The sequence below is a fragment of the Harpia harpyja genome, chromosome 10 (assembly GCF_026419915.1).
Source record: "Harpia harpyja isolate bHarHar1 chromosome 10, bHarHar1 primary haplotype, whole genome shotgun sequence".
Classification (NCBI taxonomy): domain Eukaryota; kingdom Metazoa; phylum Chordata; class Aves; order Accipitriformes; family Accipitridae; genus Harpia; species Harpia harpyja.
In genome coordinates, this window is record NC_068949.1 from 34,942,910 (window position 1) to 34,965,390 (window position 22,481).

Genomic DNA, 22,481 nt, shown 5'->3' on the forward strand with positions numbered 1-22,481 from the left:
TGCTGAATTGAGATCTGTATTTTTCCCCTCCAGGTTTCTCACATACTATTTTTCCATCCCACACCTCTTTCTCTCAAAGGCCTTTGTCATGGCAACCTGCCCTTCTCCAGAGGAGGGCTGGAAGCACATCCCCCTCAGGAGCTCCTTAGCACTGAATCCAGCAGCCTGTAGGCTAGAGAGGGATGCAGAGCACTCACCGTCCCTGGGGCCTGGGTGCTCAGTGTGCCCTGCCGGCACAGAGCCCCCAGGCACAGCTCTCATGGGCATCTTTCTGTGCTGAGACCAGCCCGCTGGGCCGTTTAGCGTGACAGGCTGAATATATTGATGTGGGGGGGAAAGGCAACAGAGAAGCAGAAAAGATACTTTCTAGTCTTACTTAAAACCTTCATTATACAAGAAGTACTGAGGCCAAATTGAATCGTTAAGAGTGAGAGTGTTACCCAGTGTGTTGCCTCCCATGCTTGTTTCGGCTTCAGGGAGTGACCAGCGTCAGGTCTGCTCCAGGCAGAGACCAGAGCAGGTCTTTTGGGGAGCTCAGACCTTATATGCACAGTTGGAAATGGAAGTTTCTTTTAGCACAAGTCGTAGCAGCTTGCACTTGCTGTAGGAGATGGCAGGCCTTCCAGATGGCTGCAGTGCCGGGAAGTGACAACTGTGAAGTTCAGGGTGCCTCCAAATTCGCTGCAGTGTGTTTTGTATGACGCTGAGTATAGCATCAGCCTTGTTTAAGGAAGGCTCTGTATCATCTTTTCCTGTTAAAATCAAAGGGACAATTCAGTGAGTTCTGTCTCCTGGAGTTTGAATGGACTTTGAATTAAATATCAAGTCCTTGATGAGGGGCAAAACTTACGTTTCGTGTGTGGACACGAGATTTTCTTAGATTGCTTTTGTCTCAAAGTGTTTAATTAGTGTAGAGAAATTACGCATTTAGATCTCATGCAGATCTTGTCATTTAAAAGCCTCCTGTAAAAATGTGTCTCAAGCAACCTTGGCAAAGCACAGTTGTTTTCTTTTTTTTTTTTTTTCCTTTATTTACACACTTTTAGAAATTGACACGTGCATTGTTACTGGTGTTTACTGAACCAAATAATCCATGATTATGTGGCACAGGGTATTTACAGAGCCTGGATGGTCTTTAATTCATAGTTTAAATCCAAGTATTACCCTTCAGCATTTGCAGCCCAGACATGACAGCTAATTTCTTCCTAACGGGCTCTGTGCTGTCATGGCACAAACACCCAGAAAGTTCTAAGGAACAGGCAGCCCAGCTCTGGATGCCAATGGTGGAGCAAATCTTGTAGAACTACAATGGTCTCCCAGTCCCAGCAAAATAATTTTTTTCTACCCCAAACAGGGGTGTGCAGATAAGAGGGAATACATTGCTTCATTACTTCTGATTTACATGATGCGTTTTTAAAGGAGGATGTTTTGGCTCAAGTTCTCTCTTCCTTCGTGTCAGTTGTGCAACTGACAGCATGCAGATTGCTGCAGAGGGGTTCCCCTCTGCAATCCTTGGGATGTTATCTGTATGTATGTGTAGTGTTTTGCATGGGTATTTTAAAGACCTAGTGTTGCATGCTGTGAGTTAAAACCTGAATATATTTAAAAATATGCAGTCTTCCTTTAGTCAGGGACATTTAGGTACTGAAAATTACCCACTTGCAAAAATATGTGGAGAATCACAGTCGTGACCTGGACTTCATAATAAACTCAAAATAAAGGGAAACTTTTTTGAAAAAAATCCCATTTAACACATAGCTAAAAGCCAAAAAAATGCGCAAATCAATTATCCAACCTGTATTAAATTAGAATTTAATTTTGCTTTTTTTTTAATTTGCTCTTGACAAAAGTTTTGTCTGGTTTTTGGACTGGGATGAAAAATTTGCAGAGATTTATCGTAACATACAGTATCACTTATTTAATGTTCGTTCCTTCTGAAAGCGTTTCTGGGACAGAAGCTGAGTTCTAAAAACTCACTAGAGAAGTGAAGTAGTCCATGCTGGGAGTACAGTTCTGTGGGTATGTTAACACGTATTCGATGTCACTAGAAACTGCTCTAATGGACCCTACATATGCAGTTCTAAATAGACCCAGTTATTTGAAAGGCTCATTGTAGTTAGTTAGGATTAGACTGGTTTGATATTTTTACATTTTGAAAAATAATTGAGAAGACTTTTTAATCAATTTAAATCATTGTGTCAGCAGGAAATAAAATAAACAGCAGGGATGCTAAATGATTTTTTTTTTCCCCCCATAATACAATCAGTTTAATGAAGTTAAGATTTATAACGGAATCTGAAATAATGTTACAATATTAGATTGTCATTTGTGTTTTGTTTTTATTTAGACTCTCAGGCATGTAGAAAAGCCCGTTATTTTTGGTCTGATCCCGGGGAAATGCCAAGCACCCTCCCAGCGGCACTAGGAGCCTTCAGCTCTCCCGGGAGGCCCATGTTGTTAAGGGCACTCAAAGAATCTATTGCTCAGTTCCATGGGGGAGGGTTTGATCTCTGTCCAGTTTCTTTTTCCTTTCATTTTCCTCTCTTTCCATTATCCTCCCTTGTGTCTGAGGCTGCTTCCCAAGGGCCTTTCAGACATCTACAGTCCGGTAGCAGGTTGCCTGCAGTGCTTGGAATCAGCAGCTGTAATGGGTATGGTAAGGCATTTTGGACGTGGTGTCTTGAAAATCTGGGTGTCTGGGTTTCTTTACCCTTCTGGCTATTCTAGTGATGCAGCTCCTCATTTTCTCTGTTGTTGCTCTCTCTTCTGCCCCATTTGGAACTTTTTTCCTCGCATTTCTAAATCCCATCACTTGGTTTTGTTCTGAATCTTCTCTGTAGCCCTCCACTCTCATAACCTTTGAAGCTGTTTTTTGAGGGCAGGGATGGCAGCTGTACTATTGAAACCCTCAGGTACTCTTGGCTTTAAGCTTAATTTGCTCACAGTGTCCCTGAGCAAGGATTGTGGGGGGCAGGTAGGTGTGCATTAGGTACCTCATGTGCCTCAGGTGATGGCTTCATGTGCCACAGGTTCACAAACACGGGTGCAGAAGCTGAAAGGATGCGGCATGCATAGCTGCAAGTCAACCTTGGCTGTCTGGTGCAGAAGAAAGCCTGATTTACCAGAACAGCAGTGCTGTGCAGCTGTACCTCGCTGTGTAGGGGAGGAGTAGGGGGGTTGGTGAACACTTGCTTAAGCACAGTTTTAAATATATTCTATCTTTGCTGTCAGAGGAGGTTCACTGCCCCCCACATTGTGCTGATGACTGAGTACCTGGTAATTTTCAGTCCTTCCTACAGCCTCTGGAGTTAGGACAGTGCTGTAATTCTGATTTTATTGGGAGAGAGGAGGTGCAGGGGCCTGACTGGTTTGTCTATCTTGTGTAAGAAATTCCTGAAAGAGCAAATCACCATGTCAGCCCATGTTGGTCTACTTTTCTGCACAAAGCCCCTACCCCTTTCTTCATGTCCCAGAGAGCTGGTCTCTGAGGCTTTTTGTTGACAGCTTTGCTGCTTCCTAGCCTCTCTCAGTTGTTATTTGTTTCTGGATGCTACTTTGTTTATTTGCTTGTGGCTTTTTTTTTAGCCACTTGCACTTGCACTGGATCACACCTTACTCCACAGCTAGTGGGAGTTGAGTTTTGATTCGCTGTGCGTAGGTGGGTTAGAATCTGGCCCTTGTGTAATATGCTGGGGATAGAGACTGCTTTCTGTCTCAAGCCTTGTAGTGCCAGGGAGCTCTATTCTTGGCTCAGGACTTGGCTTTGCTTCATAGAGTACAAATCCACATGTGTAAAACAGAGAATGGATGAGATTTGCTGTGCCATGTTTTGATTTATGCCACATCTTGATAATGTACAAACAGTGTGATTACTATCTGGAATCTTCATGCTGCTGTTGAAATTTTGTCTAGAAATAGTTGGAGATGGGATCTTGCCTTCCAGTTGAGAGTATACATAAATATGCTAGTTAATTTTTCAAGAAAGGAAAACTGGACAAGGCTGAGCTGTTAAGGATTGCTTCTCTGTTAGGGATGTTGAGAGGGACTGGCCAGCAGTATTGACTATACTTAAATATGAGCATGACTTCTTTTTGAGAAAGCGTAGTGACAGTTTGAGTGTTAGACTGGGAAAATGGATTGCTGGTCCACACGAGAGGTGGAATCACCCCTTGTTGAAATCCCACTGTCTTCTGTAGGTTTGTACTGGAGTACAGTTGATCGGGGCAGGTTGGCAGGTAGGGCTCTACTCAAATAGCTCAGTTCAGCCTCAGCACATCCCATCTGCCAATTTGATGTAATTTGCCCCAATGCAGTCTGCAAGTGTAGGCAAGCAAGTTGTAGTGATGCTGGAGTTTCTGAACCTGCTGGCACTAAGTTGTGCCTTTCCTTGTCTCTGCTGATCTACATCAGAAGCTGAGATCCTGCCAATGATTTGGGGGGGAAAAAAAAAAATTACCCCATGTAGGTGACGTTTGGTATGCAGTGTCTTTTCAGTGATGCTTGGCTTTGCAGTACAACTGGCGGGTTACCAGGCAAAATACAGAAAGTGAGTGTGAACCCAGAAAATGGCATGAGAAGCATAAACCCCACTCCCTAGTGAGGAATGAGGCCTCCAAAAGTGCTAGGGCTGATGTAGCAGTTTCCATGGGGGAACCTGCTGTGTTCCCCTTTGTCACCCTGTTTATTTTATGGCCCTCCAAGTGGGAAGATCCTGCAGAACTGCAGTTCGTGCTTTCCTTTTTGTATTGGTAATATAGCCACGCATAGGGAGATCTGTGTGGCAGGGAGTCTATACAGAAACCCATGATTTTGGGCTGAATTTATACTTTGATAACTTCAGTAGGTGTAAAATTTAATTTGTAGTCTCTGAGTTGTGCAAAGAGGCCTTTGTAAACTAGAAGCAGGCCCAGTTGTTGATGTTACCTGCAACGTAGCTGTAATTCACTGCTGCAGCATCTGTCTGCCATGAATTGTCACTCTCTGTGGCTGAAGGCTCATGATCCCTTTGTCCTCCAGATTTGGGGAAGCCTCTGCAGGAGCGTGCTGTTTTGCAGCAGTGGGACTGTTAGTCAGGGCTCATGCTGTTCATGTTGCAGCACTCTACCCAGGTAGAGCTGTGCTGCAACTGCCGGGGGCTGATTTGCATCACTGATAGCAGTGCTGGCACAGTAACAAGAAACTTCAGGTTTTGGTGTTTAGGGTCTTTTGAAATGTGAAGGTTGTTCACCCTGGCTCCTAGAGAGATTTGGTGCCCTGGGATGGTAGGGAGGATATTTGGGCCAAACCTGGTCATCTGTTCCTGGAATTCCCTCGTTTTCTCTTCCCACTATATTCAGAGTACAGTCAGTTCCCTGGTTTAAGTAGTATTCCTTGTTTGTCAGGTGTTTGTGTGGGGGTTTTTTCCCCCCTCTTGCCACATTTGTATCCTTTTTGTATCTTCTCTGTGTAGTGCCTCACCCACAACACATGCAGGGATTTATCCTTCATGCTTTTGTTTAACCTGACCCGATCTTTTGCTTGACAGTGAATTGGTTGTTACTTGTAACAATGCTTTGTTTCCATCTGCTCCTCTGTTTGTAGGTAAGACTGACGTTTTCCTTTCTCGCTCCTGGTTGAGCTTTCAAATCCATTTCTCTTTCTGACCCAAACAGACCAGTCCATGTCCCGCTGCTGAGTTAATTGTCTTGCTGCTGTTCCTGCTGTTGATCATCTCCTGATCCCTCCTGACAAACTTCTGTCCAAATTCAAAGACTGGCTTCTGTTTGTTCTCCTCTTGAGAGTGTTTGCTCCTACTCCCTACCCCCTTTGAACCAACAAAGATAGGATTTGATTTTGTTGACTATTTTGGGCTCTCTTGATCAGAGACTGTGGGTCTCTGGGGCTGTGCACTTGGCTGGCCTTTGCCTGGATCTCTTCTCTGTGAGACACTGCCTTGTTGATCAGTTCAGAGGGAACAGGCCTGCTTTTTCCATTCTGCTGGATATATTCCCATGTCTCATTTCTGTGCTCCCTACTGTACTTCCATTCTCTGATATGAAAGTGATTTCACTTCAGTTCTGTTTCTTTATGAATCCAGTTTGAAGCAGCCTAGATGATTTCCAACATTATCTTAATTACTTGTTTATACTTTGCTGCTTGCTCTGTGACAAGCAGGCATGTGGACTGAGAGCAATTATTTTGCCTCAGTTTTGATTAAAGTTCCTCTGCATAAATAAGTCGATTATTTTCTGAACAATTCTCATTTATCTCCTTCCATCTGTTACACCACCAAGAAGGGAGAAATTAGGGGACAGATGACATTGGGATTGCTGTTGAGACTATTACTCCAGTGGTCATTGTCCAGGTGCTTGGGCAGCCGTAAAGCAATGTATAGATATGGTAAGGTAACATGGCACCAGTTCTGGTTTGCCTTTGACAATTAGGCTACAAACTGCAGCAGTTTGTGAACTGTTTCACAAGTAGCTTGGCCATCTGGGAGCAGTGGGAGGTAGCCACCTCGCTGCCTTCATGTTAGTTGCTGCTGCTTGTAAGCCAGAACTGTAAGAACAGAAGAAATCACAGCTCTTCTGTTTTTCTCAACCTTCCTTTTTCATGGATCTCCCAGATGCTAGATGAGTATGTCCCTGTTGACAATATGACCCCAGAGATCAGGACATCTGGGTTCTCTTCCTGATATTGTTACAGCCTGTGTAAGTCTTTGTGCCTCAGTTTCCCTAATACAGTGTGTAGCTAACAGTGGTGTTAATGGATTTTCAAGTATATTTCCCCTCCCTTCATCTCCATGCACAGTATTGTGGCAATATAGTTGTAACATGAGAGATAACTAACAAGTCTAAATAGAAGTGAAGAAAGTCTGGCCTGGCCCACAGCCATACAAATGCCATCAGTTTCTTTTCAAACAAAGTGCGTTTCAGTCAGGTGGCATTTACTCAAAAAGCCTCATTTTCCCCAATGCATCTGAAGGCAGTTTCTTTAGGTCAGAAGATGCGTGTTGCAGAGAAATACATGTTCCCCAAACAGACTGTTGCTCTGCAGATGACATTGCTAAGGCTATTTCTGGATATGACCATCTTCCTTGAAAGGGTAATGTTATGTGTGGGAAGAAGCATGGTATAGGGCAAAGGGCTGGCATGCTGGGCCCTTGGATTGTTTCCTGAGTCTGCTGCCGAAAGGCTGCAAGATCTGGGCACGTCAGATGACCTACATGGGTCCTACCATCTGTACGTTACATGGTTCCCACCATCTGTACATTGGGGTAATGCGCGCACTTTTCTAATTCTGTTTTCAGGAAGCAGAATCGGTGTTTTGGAGCTTGTGGCTGTTTGAAAGAAGATGAGACTTAGGTTCCTAAGTTTTCTAGGTGGATTTGAAAATTGCCTCCTGTGACTTTATTCTCTTTCTGTGAACCACTGCAATCTCTTTGCCATGCAGGTACCAGCAACTATGATACTGGTTCTGGTGGGACCTTGGAAGAGACAGAGTCCCTGACTGTACAGTGAGACTCATGGAGCCTGCTGGAAGTCAGCGGGGCAGGGACCACATAGAGCTTTCTGCGGTGTCAGGCCTTACCCTGCTCTGTCATGCACTTGAATGTTCAACAGAGAAAATTTTGTTAGCAGAGATATTAAGGTGTTAGCAGCGGATGGATGAAGTCTGTGCCTTGTTCTACTTAAATAATTCATTTTGCTTCAAATGATCTGGCTATGATGATTGTGTAGGGAGGTTGTCCTTCCCAAGTAGCACTTGGGAGAGACCTGGGGGACAGTGCACACCTGACATTAGTGTGAGGAAGTGCCTGTATTTTGCTGTCCTCATTCTGTGCCATGCTCTTCTCTCTTCATGGAGGAGCTTGGAGGTGCCGTGGTGAAGCCACCTGACATTTCTTGTCACCAGGTCATGAAAAACATGGTTTTGTCAAGGTATTAAAAAAAAAAAAGGCAAGAATCTGTCCACAAGAAGCTCAAACTCCCTTGCATCATGAATCATAGACGGGAATCTTGCCTTGGTGAAAGCAAAGAATATACTTTTTCCTGACCTGTGAGAATCTACCTGGCCAAGTCCTAAATCATAGAAGATGTTGACTGCTGTATGTCCAAGGGAGGTAGGCTAGGGTTTCTCTACTGAAATGGCTAAGATACCTCCTGAAATGAACATAATCAGCCTTTGTGTCTGATCTGTGTGCACGAGCCCCTTCTGATGTGGTTAACTGTGGGCTGGGAGGGGAAGGAGATGGTTTCTGTAGGACGTTTGCTCACTTGTCACAGAAGTTAGAAGGCAGACAAATGGAGCAGTGAATAGGACATTGGAGAACTCGCTTCACTTCTGGCCCCTGTCAGCAGTCCTGTGTACATTCAGCAAGTCCCTTTCAGCCCAGCCTGTTGTAGGAGACCCCCAAATAGTCTATTCCTCATATTGTGATCTTTTTCCAAGACATGAGCCTGGGAACTGAGCTGCACAGCCACAAGGGGCACCAGTGGGAGCTGTGCTTTGAACACGTAAAGTGGCCCAGAAAACCTGACCCTTGGAGGTCTTCATAGAGGCACTCAGAGGGATGAGAAGCTGCAACTCTGATTTCCCTGTCTCTTAGTTTTCGATTTGGAAAGGAAGGATGCTTGACAATAAATGTGCTTGTGAACTGCCTAGCTGCTGCTCTCGGTGAGCCTGTTGAAAAGCCTGTAAGGAAACCACCGGTTCTGTATTCAGAGCAGGGCTTGGCTTGAGGCCACGTGTTGAACAATGAGGGGAAAACAAAATATTGAATAGCTGCTTGTTCAGCAAACCCAGTTCCTCTTGGCTGTGCAGGGCCCTGCATGAGGGAGTGTATGAGATGCGGCAGTTTTCCCTCAGCACTTGGGACTAGGACCAGCCTCTGCACATAGCATCTCAGGTGGTACAGGAGAAGGCCCACACCAGAACACTTGCTCCCAGCCTATACAGAGGGGAGGGAAGCCAGCTGGGGACTTCTTTGCTGACCCCAGATTGCAGCACTGGATGCAAAACAACATTCTTGCTGTTGTGTGGCCTGGCTTGGAAAACCCTTCCCCTGCAGAGTGCCACCTTGTGCTGCTTAAAGGGGTGTTGCTTTGCTTTGGGGGAGCCCAGCTCTGGGACTGGGAGAGACTTGTGGTGCTCAGCAAGGAGGAGCTGTCTTCCTGCTCTTTCCTCCCTTGTGCTGAAAAAGCAGAACATGCACCAACAGAACAGAGTGCTTTGTTTGGGACTGTGGCTGCAATTCCTTCCCCACCTGAGGGTTATGCCTGATGTGTCTGTTGGATGAGTTTTATTGGTAAACTGATACTACTTTGCTCTTGGCTCCCATTTTAGATTCTTCTGTGGCACCTCGTACAGTGGCGTCTGAGAGTAGGGCTGGCTCACTTGGCAGACAGTGGGCAAGACATGAGGGCTGGTTTAGGTTTGGGTTGTTGTTGTTTGGTTTTGGTTTTTTTTTCACTTTCCCACTTGCAGCTTACAATGATGATGTCATTTTTTTGTCTTTGACCCAAGAATCGGATAGCACAAATGTCCTTGTTACATGTCTCTTTGGGATGCCTGAGAACAGCAACCCACTGATCCAAGACTTATCCTGGGGATCAGGGAACCCAAGTTAAGTACCCTGCTCTGCCACAGGCTTCTTGTGTGGCCTTGGGAAAATCATTTAGAATTTCTGTGTGTTGGTGTTGTCCCTGCTGCATAAAAAGTGTTAGGGAAGAGTTAATTTCTGAAGTGTTGCAAACAGAAATAATGATTATGAGGAGCAGGTACCAAACTGAGAGGGGCTGTGTAAATATTGTAGGTGGCTTTGAAGTAATTTAGTTCTTCAAGGGATCTGTGCAGTGTACGTTTTAAAGTTGTTTTTGACTGAGTGTTGCAGGAAGCTTTCAGGATACTGTGTAGAAACCCAGGGGCAGGTGACTTTCTGCAGTTGTGAACGGCACAAAGGAGCTCTCTTCCCCTTGTTGAGCTGAAAACAGACTGTGGGGCCATTTCTCCTTTTCCAAAGATGAACAAACATGAACAGATGCCAGTACATCTGTGTCCCCTTCTCTGTTGGAGACGGAGAATGTGAACTTTGGAAGGGGTCTGCCTTGATCCTGGGAAAACAGCTTTGATCAGAGCCTTGGGAGGAATCTGATACCATGTCCATTTAAGAGTGACAGAAAAAACTAGTCAGAGTTTGGGGCTAGGTTAATCTGATGCATCTCCATTGACGTCAGTGAGAAGGTGAAACAGTCTGTTCTGTCTTCTCACTTCAGCTCCTCATGGAGAAGCATTTAGCCTGGACCTCGAGGCCATACAGTGTAGGGGGATCACGGGATAGTAATGACTAAGATAACTTTTGTCTCTAGTATTACTTGGAAGGAAATGTTTTGTTAGATTTGCTGATATGCAAGGATGAGGTGAGGCTCTTGTTAGACTTGAGGCTGGTACTTGCAAAGGGCTTAAGGACAGCAGCAGAAGAACTTCTGCTCCAGCTATGCCATCTTCTGTTCATCTGCATCCCACTCCTCACTGAAGGAGCTCTTGGCAATGTTTTGTTCCATAAGCTGCTGTGTTCCCAAGGCTCCTGTGCAGCCCTCCAAGAGCTAGGCTCCTGGGCCTCCCAGAGGTGAGGGGGGTTCACAACTTCCTGAGAAACTCAGCCCTTGAGCATCTCCATCTGGGCAGGAAGATTTGACTCTTGTGCAGCTATCGTTTGTCTTACCATTGGGCTGAAAGCCTTACACACTGCTGCTACTGGTGGAGCTTCTCCATAAACTTCCCAGACTATGGCTTGTGCAGTTGGTTTCATAGACTACTTATGGTGTTGATCTACTGCTGCTTGAAACCCTGGCAAAACACTGGGGTTCTTCAGCCAGTAAGTTTTGTTCTGTGGACACCGGTGGATTTAAAATTCAAAAAAGCTGTTGATGACCCTTCCTCTTCATTTGTTTTGTTTTGTCATTTGGCTGTTTCCAATAGGAGTAATTTCTGAGGAAGAAGTTGCATAAAAGAGAGAGCAGTAGTGTAGTTCACTGGTTCCAGAAGGGTGGTTGATCTTGGCTTGGGGAATGAAAGAATGCATTTCCTGCAGGGGAATTTGGTGACCAAGTGAATGGGTGTCAACAGAACCAGAAGGGGAGAAAGGTCTGTAAAATGAAGAAGAGTAACATTGTATGTACATAAGCAGCAGAGGTGGCTGAACCTGAGTGAAGTAAGACAGAAAGCGGTTGGCCTGGTCTGTGGATGGACGTTCTTGCTGTTTAAGGACATGTATTGGAAGAGGTCTTTTTTATCCCCCCTGCCCCCTTTACCTGGCAGTAGTATATGGCCAGCAGCATCTCCTGAGCCACCAGTATCTGTTGTGATGGAGATGGAGCTCTAGCTCTTGGAGTTCTGGGCTCCTCTGGACCCAGGAGCTGGTGCCAGATACAGACAGGAGGGTAACCAGGTACAAGGAGATGGCAGGGTCATCGGGTCTAAATGCCATCTGTGTATCGCATGGGACAAGGACTCTTGATTGCTGTGTTTTCCCACTAGAAAATAGTTACCTCACTAAGAAGTCAAGCCAAAATGCAGATGTGCTGCAAATGCATTTGTTGGGCTATTTATCAATATTAAATGTGTAAACCAGAAAGGTCAGCTGTGTTTAATGTCATGTGGCAGCTTTGTGATTTTAATCACAGTAAAGAACCCAATGACAAATGAATTCAGTGCTCTTTAGAGCTTGTTTCTCCCTGACACAGTTTGTTTTGTTGGCTTACCTGTGTTCAGGGAAAATTTGGCTGCCTCTGCCATGGTAGGAGAGGTTTTCTTTAAATAAAGAAAATGGGATAAAGTGACAAATTATTTACAATGTCTCATTCACTGGGGGAATTCAGTGTAGCTTAATGTTTCAGCAACACCTTGTTGCAGTGTTGGATAGCAAGGTTGCAGGTAGAATCACAGTAACTGGCGCAAAAAGATTGTTGCATCTGACCTTAAATTAGAGTTACTGACAATTGTTGCTTCCCTGTTTCTTCCTATTTTGTACACAGTTCCAGGTATCTGGGGTAGAGAGGGATAAACTTCAGTTTCTTCTCTTTCAGCTTTTTGTTGTTTAAAATCCTGATGGGGACTGCTCTGCTGGTTTTGTTGTTGTTTGCTTGGCTCCTTTATGTTAAGCTTCTAAAACTCTTTCTTGATCTTTTCCCATGCTGTTTCAAAATGTAGTCAGCAGGATCCTCCTCCTTATATAACATTCCTTCAGTTTTTAGGGGTAGTTATCAGTTTGGGTGTTTTAAACTTACTGTTAGAGAACTGACTGCTGTAGAAACCTGACTTTTAAATGAGAGCCCTGCAGACAGTTTATGCTTCAGCTACTTTTAAATTGCAGCTGAGGTTTTGAGCAGTGCCGGTACGTGTGCTTGGGCTTTTGTTTTCCTCTCTGAACGTGTCCGTACCTGCATGGCTGTGGTTTCAGCTTTGCAGGTGGGGGCAAGGTCCTGCTTGCCCTGTCCGCCTGACAGTGGGGATGTGAGCTCCTCTGGTTTGTGGTCCATGCTCAGCAGTGGTGTCCTTATTTCACTGGGTGACACAGTCTGTGACTATCAACAGCAGCAAAGCAACGCCATACTGAACGCACAAGTTCCTTGCTGCTGTAAGTGCAGAGTGTTACAAGTAACCCTGAAATGTTCCCAGAGTGCTGCAATAGTTTACAGCTGTGGTGTTCATCCTGTACCCATCAAAAAGCTGGTGATGATGTATAAAGATGGAGCTTTGATTTCAGTCTGATGATACTCTCTAGGTTCTCAGCCGATGATAAGACGAGCTCAGTTAAAGAGGTACAGTTACATTTGTTTCTGTGCCTATTTAAAAGATTTTTTTTCTGAACGTCGTATCAACAGAGGTTCCTGTACTTTTTTCCACTTCACTGACAGCACTGTCCTTGTTTAACTCCAAATAAATCTTAGTAATATGTGCAGCCCCAAGATGAGGGGAAAATATTAATCTCTAGATCAGGAGCTACAGAAAATGAAATGAATTATGAATAGAAGAGAGAGGGTTTTTTCTGTATCTGTTGTCCAAGCAAAGGGAAACTGGCACAGAAAATAAGAGTTAGTGAGTGGTGGTAGTGGGAAGCGGTGCTGGGTTTTTTTCCTAAATTTGGATGAAAGGAAAAATTAAAACTTTTCCAAATGTCCCCAGTAAGACTAAACAAAGCATAGGCAGGTAAGAGAAGTAACATCCCCATAGGACTCATTCAGCATTCCTGAGATTCTTTCCTTTGCATTCAGATTCAGTGGGAAAGGGGGGGGGGGGGGGCTTGTTTTTTTCCTTGCCACCGATATAGTTAGAAGTCACAGCATAAATTTCCTGACTTGGTGAAAAGCCCGTGACCCCTCTCAGTTGTCTTGTTCATCAGAAGGCAGATAGGTAATAAAGAGTCTCCTGTGTGAGAGGAGTAGGGAGAACCTGCTGTTTTAATTTTGTTCACAGCAGTGGGCCAAACTTTGTTCTTTCAGTGCTGGCCTTGATAATTGGCTCGATATAATACAGGAATTCAAGCCATTGCATATCTTTGGCATTATAACTGCTAATGTCATAGCCAAGCAGAGTGCAAAGTCTCCTGCAGGAACATACAGTAAATAAGAACAATAAGCATGTTCCAAAGAACATACAGGCAGTGGTTTTAAAGGGCCTCAGCTCAGCCGTGGTGGGTTAATTTGTATCCGGGTTGCCTGGACAAATGGATTTTTCTGGTTTAGATTCTGTGGGGGATATGGGTTTGATTTGGGAGATTTTCTGGACTAAATAATATGTTCATGTCTCTGATTCCTGGGAACCAGACTTAAGGGGTCCCCTCTTTTCAGGAGGGAAGGATTTGCTTTGGAAGTTTCCCCAGCTTTAGGAGTTTGGCTATAGTGTGCATGCCTTTAGGGTATCCCATATCCTGCTGCACAGGGTACCTTGCACAGACATACAGTAATGTTTTGTTTTTCCTTTGGCCACGCACAGCTCTCGGCTACGGCTAGCTAAGGCTTATTTACCTTGTTTTTTGCAGACATCCATGCTTTATTCGTCATCTTCAATGAGGTTCTAACACCTGTTAAGTGCTCCTCCTCCCTTTTTTTGGAGAAGCATTTAATTATGACAGGGTTTCCCTTGGAGCACATCCTCCATTCAGTTCCCTGATTGTAGAATTCTCTGTGGGATTCTCCAGATGGGGGATAGAGGATAATCTTCTCAGAGCTCCGGAAGAAATGTGATGCCAAATTACAGAAAATAGATCCTTTTTATTAAGCTCTTGGGCTCCTTTTACTTTTATTTTGAGGTGACCTTCTGTTAAAGAGAAGTGTTGGATAAATGGCTACCCTTTTTAAATAATCCACAACAACCTTACCTGGGTTACTAATAACGTGGTTAGATTAGAAATCCTGAAAGGATTTAAGCTGGTTTTGCCACTCTTGCTGTCATCAGAGAGGCAAGGAGAATGAACTTGCCTGTTTCCCTTTTGTTTCTAGTTGGTCTCATTTTCAAGCTGCGAGCTCTCAGTTGGGGAGTGCTGGCAGCATGCTTGGTGTGGCGGGCAGGTATAAAGACAAAGCCCCCTCCTTTGTCAAGTGGTCACAGTGCCACTTCATGGGTCACTTGCTTCGCTGCAAGCTAGTGCTGTGGTGGTGCTGTTTCAATCCCTGAGGGGTTTCCAGGCATCCTAAAAGTGCTACTCAGCGCCGCTGATGTTTGCAAACATAGCAGTACTGGCCATCCCGTTTCGTGCCCAAATGCTGGCCATATCTGGAGTTTTACTAAGTTTGCTAAATCTAGCATGTGACCACTGAAGGGCTCCAGGGGTTGTCCTTACTGAGCCAATTCTGCCAGAAGGTTCCCATGTGTTTGATGTGCATAAATTAATACTCCATGAGCTCCTGTGTTAGCAGATGATACCAATATTTTTACAGGGTGGATGGAGAAACTAAAGCACAAAGAAACATAACTACAGTCCTGTAATGAGTTGGTGGCAGAGCCAGTAGTCATCTGGAAATGGCTGACTCTGGTGCCCTCTTCCAATCATTGCCTCTCTTTGGGATTTTGTGTGCATTTAAGTCTCTAGGGAACGTTTTCTGTAGCGCCAGTAAGAGTACCAGCTTTGCACGTAGCAGGTAGATACAGACTTAGGAGGGGAGGAATCTCTTGTCGGCAGGGAGGCTGAGGTTATAGGTATAGATTTTAATGTATGTAGTTGGTTGGCTTTACGCTGTGATATGCCACTGGGGATGTGTACAGCTTGCAGTGATTGAACTTTGGTGCTGAGACGTCAAAGGTGGCTAATCCAAATTTTTGTTTATCTTCCAGGTCTACGCACAACGAACTAGAAAAGAACCGGTAAGTAGCTAATGAGCTGAATTCTAAGAAATACAAGCCTAGTGAGTGTAATGTGCTTTAACCTTACACATGCAGGTGCCGTTTGATCAGCTTAGACAGCTGTGAATGACCACACTGCATCACGTAGTTTTAAAAGTTGGGGGGGGGGAAGACAAAAAGGATCTGAAAAAGAAGCCTTGTTTTTGGTTGGTTTTTTTTCCTCTCTCTGAAAAGGCAAGAAGTGACCCAGTTTTGTGACTAATCTGTATGCAGAGTAAATACTGTTCTTCTCCTGACACAGTGAAATCTGATTGGGGCACTTTCTGTACATGAGGTTGCTACGGGATCAGGTTTCTTGGGCCCTGGGTAATACGCGTTACCATGAACTGAAGGGCAGAACCCTGTGCTCTACACCCTCTCCCTCCCACCCCTCCACTGGGCTGTGATAATCTCTGCAGTGCAGAAGGAAATACCGTTGTCCAGAAGCTTGGAGGTCTGGCTACCAGTGCTCCTGTGGAGACTCTGTCTTCTAACCTGTTTTAGGATTGTGCCTGTTTATCCTTGAATCTGAAGTTTTAGCAAGCCTTGCAGTTTTGTTACTTGGCTAGCTCTGTTATATGACTCAACCCTTTTGTAACAGGAGTTAAAGTAAGATAAATACCATTGAGACAAGGGGAGCTAGTTCACACACAGATCAGATTATCGCCTTCCATTCAGGATGCTATAGTTAAGGTTGTGTCAGAGTTCCCATTATAAACTTATCTTGGCTCTTCTGTTGGATTTTAGGGGGACTGAGGGGGGGTGTCTGTGGGGTTTTTTTGGCTGTTGGAACAAAGGCAGTGCTGCTCCTGTGAAGAAACCCCCAGGGTGGGAAAGCTGAGTCTAAATAGGTTGATTGCCTCCTCTTCCCTCTTAGCAGCCATCATTTAACAAGGGATGGGAATCCTATAAGGATGGCCAAAGATACACAGAGGCTTCGAACCAAGTGTGTATTTCCATTCAGACAAGATCTTCCCATATAGCTTCAAGGGAATCGGAGCTGAGTACCTCATGCATCACTGCCTTCAGTTTCCCCCACATCTGCCTCCCCCAGCAGCAGCAGTACTGGGAAGCAGCTTGGCCTTTGCATGGTGTGGGTGTTTTCTTCCAGGCTGTGCTTCTACCTCCTGGTAGCTTTGAGAGTTACAGAGCTGTCATGGTCCTGTCTTTCTGGGTTGATGCAGGGAGGTTTTTTATTTCGGTTATGTTGCTCTCTTGTCCCCACCCCCGAGTCTCAACCTTTCCAGTCCCACGTTGAGCTATGTTGAGAAGTGTTGGCTCCTGGGTTTTCCAGTGCTCTCTACAGTTTTATTTACCAATGAGGGAAAGAAAATGCAGTGCTTGGGTCTGACCCAGAATGGAGGGTGCTTTTTTCTCCATGACAACAGTAAACCGTCACTAATTTTCAATGTGCTTATTTGCATATCTAATTGTTACTGCAAATGCTGCTTGCCCTCAGTACAGCTTTAGAGCAGAGCTGTCTCCATCTTTCCCTGTACCAGCCTGGTCCTCTCACATTGGCCAAGTTTGCATGGATATGTGACCATCTTTTTCTACCCTCAGGCTTGTGGGGCAGGCAGTGAAGCTTCAAACTCTCTGTGGGTGAGATCTCAGCAGCTAGCGTTCCATACTTACTGTCCAGCTAAGGACTGGCAAGTATTGATGGGCTTAGGATGTGCCGGATACCAGCTATCTGTGTGAGTTGAGGAAGTTTCTGCCTTGATTCCCTGTCTTTAACTGAGGACAGTAATACTACCTAGGGTGGGGTTATCATGAGGATTGACTACTGTCCAGCACTTTGTTATACATGTTACTAGAAAGAGGAGTATTATTACCTGTGCTTCCCCTTATACCACCTTTTTCTGAATGTTGACAAGCTGTTTACTTGCTGCAGAATTTGTCTTCCCATTCCCAGTTGGTGTAATAACATCTTTCTCTCTTCCTCTCCTTCTGTCTCAGTTATGATCTCTAGTTCCCCCCCCCCGCTCCAGGCTGAAGACTGCTAACCATCAGCCTTCTCAGCAAGGTCTTTCCTCCAGGGCTTCCCATTCCGAGGCACTGTATTCCAGGTCTGTCTCTCAGACATGGTTTTACAAAGCCTTGGTTTTCACCCTTCTGGGAAGGGCACACATTTGATCACATTGGGTGGTCTGTACAGGCAAACTCCTATATCTAGGATCTTTGGTCAGGAGCCCGCTGCTTGTGGTTTGGGATTGTCTGTCCCTTAATGCAGATGCTATGGCCTGGTCAGCTATGCACATCTGCAAACCAAGCTAGACCTTGTAGTGGCTGTGCTGGGTTTGCCATGTTTGTTACCAAAGATTTGGACAGTGAGTTTCATACTGGAGGCATTTATTTTCAAACTCCACAGCAGTGTTTTCTGAGTGAAAGGGGATAGCTTCCCGGTAGATGTTTACCCTGTTTTATTTGCTGTGTCGTTAAGTTTGTCAGTGTCTCCAGACTTAACTGTTGCAAAGATAAAAGCCCTGATACTAATGGCTTTGTGGCTGGCAGGTGCTCATTTTCCCTATTATTTGTGATTATTCCTTTTGAATCTCACTGTTATCTCCATTATTGACACACACTATAATTTTCAAAATTGTCCACTATTAGGTCTCTGACTCTGGTTTTTTCCCCTCTTGTCTGTGAACAGCAGCCTTCTTACATTCAGTTAAATTTTGTTTTAACCCATTCAACAATTACACAGAGTTTTCTTTCAAGCAGTAGCAAGAGAATACTAGAAAAACAAAATGGTCTCCTCCTCCTTTTTGAATATACGATTTAACTTGGACTGAATATTGCAGAGCTGATGATGTTTCAATGTATCAGGATTAAGAATCTTGTATGCCTTGGATGTGGAAAAGTAACTAAAAATATATTAAAAAAATCATGTTTTAAGCTCCACTCCTTTTTGTAGTCTTGAAATATTTCATGAACGCTCCAGTGGTTCTGCTAAGGAGCTATTTGATTTGGTACCAAATATTACAGCTAATATATAAGTGACTTCTCTTTCTGCTTTGATTTGGGTTTGGGTTTTTTTTATCTGAAAAGATTGCATTGAAATTTATATAAGGGGCTTTGTTTGATATGTAGAAGATTAAAGTTAATTTATAGTTATTATCTGTCATTAATCCTCATGTTGGAAAATTGTTTGTGTTTTTTATTTAATGGGTATGTGTTTCAGTTTATCTCTGACCAGAATGAGTCATAGCTTGCATTTAAACAAGAAACCAGTATTCTGCTTCTCATCTTCTGCAAGGCATAACTAAAACAATATTTTTTAGTCCTTTAACATGCCTACCAAAAAACTGATTTGTAAGCAACACCCCATCATTTTCTAAAAGAAAACATGATAAAGCAAGTGACTGAAAGATGAACTTTGCTAATGTAGCATTTTCTCAAAAAAGGATAGTAAATAAAATTCAGGCTTAAGTTAAATGGTGTGTGTTATACAGATAGCAGAATTAACCATTGTCTGAACATTTTAGACACACGCCAGTTTTGGAAGGATGTGGTCAGTGTGGTATTAAGAGAAGGTACGTGGCACTGAGATTACTTTCCTGCTGCTCTGTGAAGTGGCAGTTCTGGTAGACCAACAAGGTGGTGGTGTCTGTCATAAAAGTTACGTCTCCTGATAGAACAAGAAAGATGTTTGTAAAGCTATTGATCAGATTAAAAAAAAAAAACAACCCAACAACAACAAAAAAGTTTTTCTGTATATCCTAGATTGATCTATTTGGTTTTGGTGATTATTGCATTGTAATATAACAGAAGGAAGGAAAACAAACCTGAGTAACTGGGTAAAGAATGAGTTATTAGGGCAGATTTTTCTTATGGTAACAATAATTGAATTCAAACAAAAGATAGATCCGAGGAGGGAAAGAGACCTTGGGAGAATCACTGAAATTAGAATTTTCTGAAGATCTCACAGAATTCATGGCTCTGCAAAAATACCTCATTTAAAATTAAAAAGGACAAAGTCTAAAGGAGACAAAACTTCTAAACCAAGTTGCTAAAGAGTTGTGATTCGTGTAAAAGTACAGAGTGCAGTGGTGCAAGATCCTTTCTCTCTGATACCTTTTGAGATGATCAGAAACAAAGTGAAGACAAACACATAGCAATGATCGAGCCTTTCTGACTCTTACCAGGATCCCCCCCCGTCTAACGTCTGTGATTCCCCACCCATTCTCTCTTTAACATGAGAGACTGTTATTGCAGAGTGTTTCTCCAAAACAGTTTCACACACAGAGCTGACTGTTATGCTGCGTTGCATATTTGAGGTAGCAGATGAGATAAAGGAAAAACCCTACTGAATGTTAAGGAGAAAACCATGACCTGGGTCAGGTTGCACTGAAACATGGGGCCTTCTGAGGCTCCACAGCAATTGCACAGTTTGGTTCTGTTTCTGTAGAACAGGGGCTTGAGGGTGTCTATTAGCAAAATGCAAGAGAAGAAGGGGAAAACATTTAACGTAGGGCATTTAAATAGTGCAGACATGCTGTCTAGGCTGGGAAAGATAGAGGGAAGGGAAATGAAGGTATAGTGAATTCTTGCTACTCTGAATAGACATGGATGATTGTGCTTTTGTAGTGCTATATATACTTGCCAAGGCAATCTGATCAGTGTTTGTCTTGAACCAACTAATCAATGTGGTGTTGAGTTCAGTGCTATTTATCAGGAGAGCTGGAACAAGAAACTAATCCAGTAAATTTCATTTGTTCTCTGGAGTGGGCTTTGTTTTCATGTTAACTTCATGTAGCAAATGTTGACAGTACATATTGTTTTCCTCGTTAATAAAACTGGGAACCTGTGATGTTCCCTGCAGCAGTCAAACCACATCCAGCACAGCTGAGCATGCATCTTTCTTTGCCACATCCAAAGGTCAGAGCACGCACTGATCCAGCTTGCTCCTTGTGGGAACTGTAGCTAAACCCTCCTGTCTCCATGGCCAGTATGGAACAAGAGCTGGAGGTAGCTAGCTGTCTTCAACTCTGTCGCTTGGATGACAGATGCCTCCGTTTTCAGCTGGGACTAACAATTTTTGGCAGAGCTGAAGCATGTTCCTCTAGTTTAGGAGATCCGGATAACTTATTACACTGCTGTGCCTGGTTTTGTTTTACCTGGAGAGAGTGAAGTTTGTAGTTTGTGGAGTAAGGCTATCAGACAGATGTTCCTTCTGGATACGTTTAGGGTCAGTTGTCATTGTTCAGTGTCAGTCTGCCTTTTGCTATATTGTGGTTATTTCTTTGCATTGCTCTGGGAACTCACCGGTCAGATGCTGTAAAACTGTGATCCAGTCTCTTTGGCTGACCACCACACTTGTTCATGTGAAGTGCCTCCTTGTGCAGAAGCAGTGTTTCGATTCACTTACAATCGAAAGTCTGCAAAAGGCTTTGTTTCACATTGGCTGGGCAGCAGAACATTTTGAGCTCTTGAGTAAAGCTGCTGAAAAGGGATGGTTAGTCTCCATGCCAAAATTCAAAGGAAACAAAATGATCCTCATTTTGTTGAAGTCCTTTAGTACTGCTCGTATTGGAATTTTTAGTTTCAATATAATTTTTTTTTTTATTCAAAGTGATGCAGTGAAGAATGAATCCATGCCTGCCTTCCTTTTTGCTCCCAGATCTCTGCACCTCCCTTATGAAACCAATAGCAGTTGGAGAAAGAAGAGTAAAAAGAACAGTACTACTATTTTGGATAAACTGTTGCAAAGCAAAATGTTTTTGTTTCAAGAATGTTGCACGATAAAATCACTGTTACAAGCCAGTTTTCAGAAACAGATATTTATCACAAAGCCCTTCTCAACTAAGATGTGTTTTAGGGACACTTTCTGATGTGTTTTCCTCCCATAGTGTAGAAAGAACTGTCAGCGCATTCTACTTGGCCTTGCCATAATGGTCTGATGCTGAGAATCCTTTCATTGTCTTGCCTCCCAGAAGGGGGACTTTAGAGGAAACCCCATCTTCGAAAGAAACATGCTCTGCAGTCAGGTATCCCCACTTACTGGCTGAGTTCTTGCATTCAGCACCCTGTACTTAAGATTTCCAGAGTAGTGAATAGAAGAGGTATCAAATGGTGCGTTACTGGTTATTTACTGCTTTCAGGGAGCCAGGAGGGAGTGTGGTAGCTGCTGTGGATGTGTAATGAAAGCAGTCCTACGTACTTAGATGGTATCTGATTTGGAGTGCATCATTGCCAGCTTTGGTTCTTGAATCTCTTCCCAAACTTGCATCCTCGAATTTCTACTTGGGTGTGTTGCCACAGTTTTCTTTCAGGCTGAAACCTCTCCAGTTCTGTATGTTTATGGCTGTCCTGAAAAAAACAAAGACTGGGCAAATCCCTTCTGTAATCAGTGAGCTTCGACTAGGGAAGAATCTGGCCCCAGGTAGAAAGTCAAACATTCAGCTTTCCTGGCTCAGTTTTCAGTCATGACAGGGCCCTGTACTTGCCGTATCTCTCCCAAATGCATCTCTGGGGACTTCACAGGCTTTTGTTTTGTTTTGTTTTTTGGCTTTTTGTTTTTTCCTGGGGTGCTGTTGGAAGTGCCGAGAGCCAGAAATTCTGATGCGAAAACTTTTCTTGTTAAGTGACTAACGTTGCTCATGGACCTGAAAGCATTACTAGCTAAAAGCCACTTGGGGAGTTTCTGCCTTAGAGAAGATGAGGTAATAGGAATATAATTTTTGAGAGAGATTACCTGTTAACTACAAGTTTCAGGACTTTGTACTCTTGGGACAGAAGCTGTAGTTGTGTGTGCTGATCTATATCTGTGTCTGGTATATGTGTTGAGGGTACTATAGCAACATAGCCTATGCAGACTTGTGATAACCCAAGGAAATTCAGCATGGGATAGGAAATGTAGGCAAGAAACTTTCTCATTCTCCTTTCTGTATGTGGCCCATTTTTACCAAAGTATCAACAACTTTGGGAACCTATAACCTTGTGATATGCCAATGCGTGGTGGGAAGAGTCAGATACTCCCATTTAATGGGTGAGGAGCAGAAACACACATGGATCCAGTGCCTGGAGTAATGGGTATGTGGGAACAAGTTTGCATTGACCCACTCCTTTGCTTCATTGATCCACATCTCCAGCCAGTTGCCTGCTTTTTCTCTTCTTCA

At 43.8% G+C, this 22,481-nt stretch overlaps 1 protein-coding gene across 3 annotated transcripts in view; it reads left to right on the forward strand.

The window, feature by feature from the left end:
• The window catches only part of MXI1 (MAX interactor 1, dimerization protein), a 57,958-nt gene that overhangs the window by 12,541 nt on the left and 22,936 nt on the right, over window positions 1–22,481 (forward strand). For all 3 annotated transcript variants that reach the window (XR_008237025.1, XM_052799992.1, XM_052799993.1), the window contains exon 3: window positions 15,313–15,342. Coding sequence is in view for 2 of the 3 variants with exons in the window: in XM_052799992.1 (XP_052655952.1) it covers window positions 15,313–15,342 (30 nt within the window). In the remaining variant the exon portion in view is untranslated. The remainder of the gene's footprint in view (window positions 1–15,312; window positions 15,343–22,481) is intronic.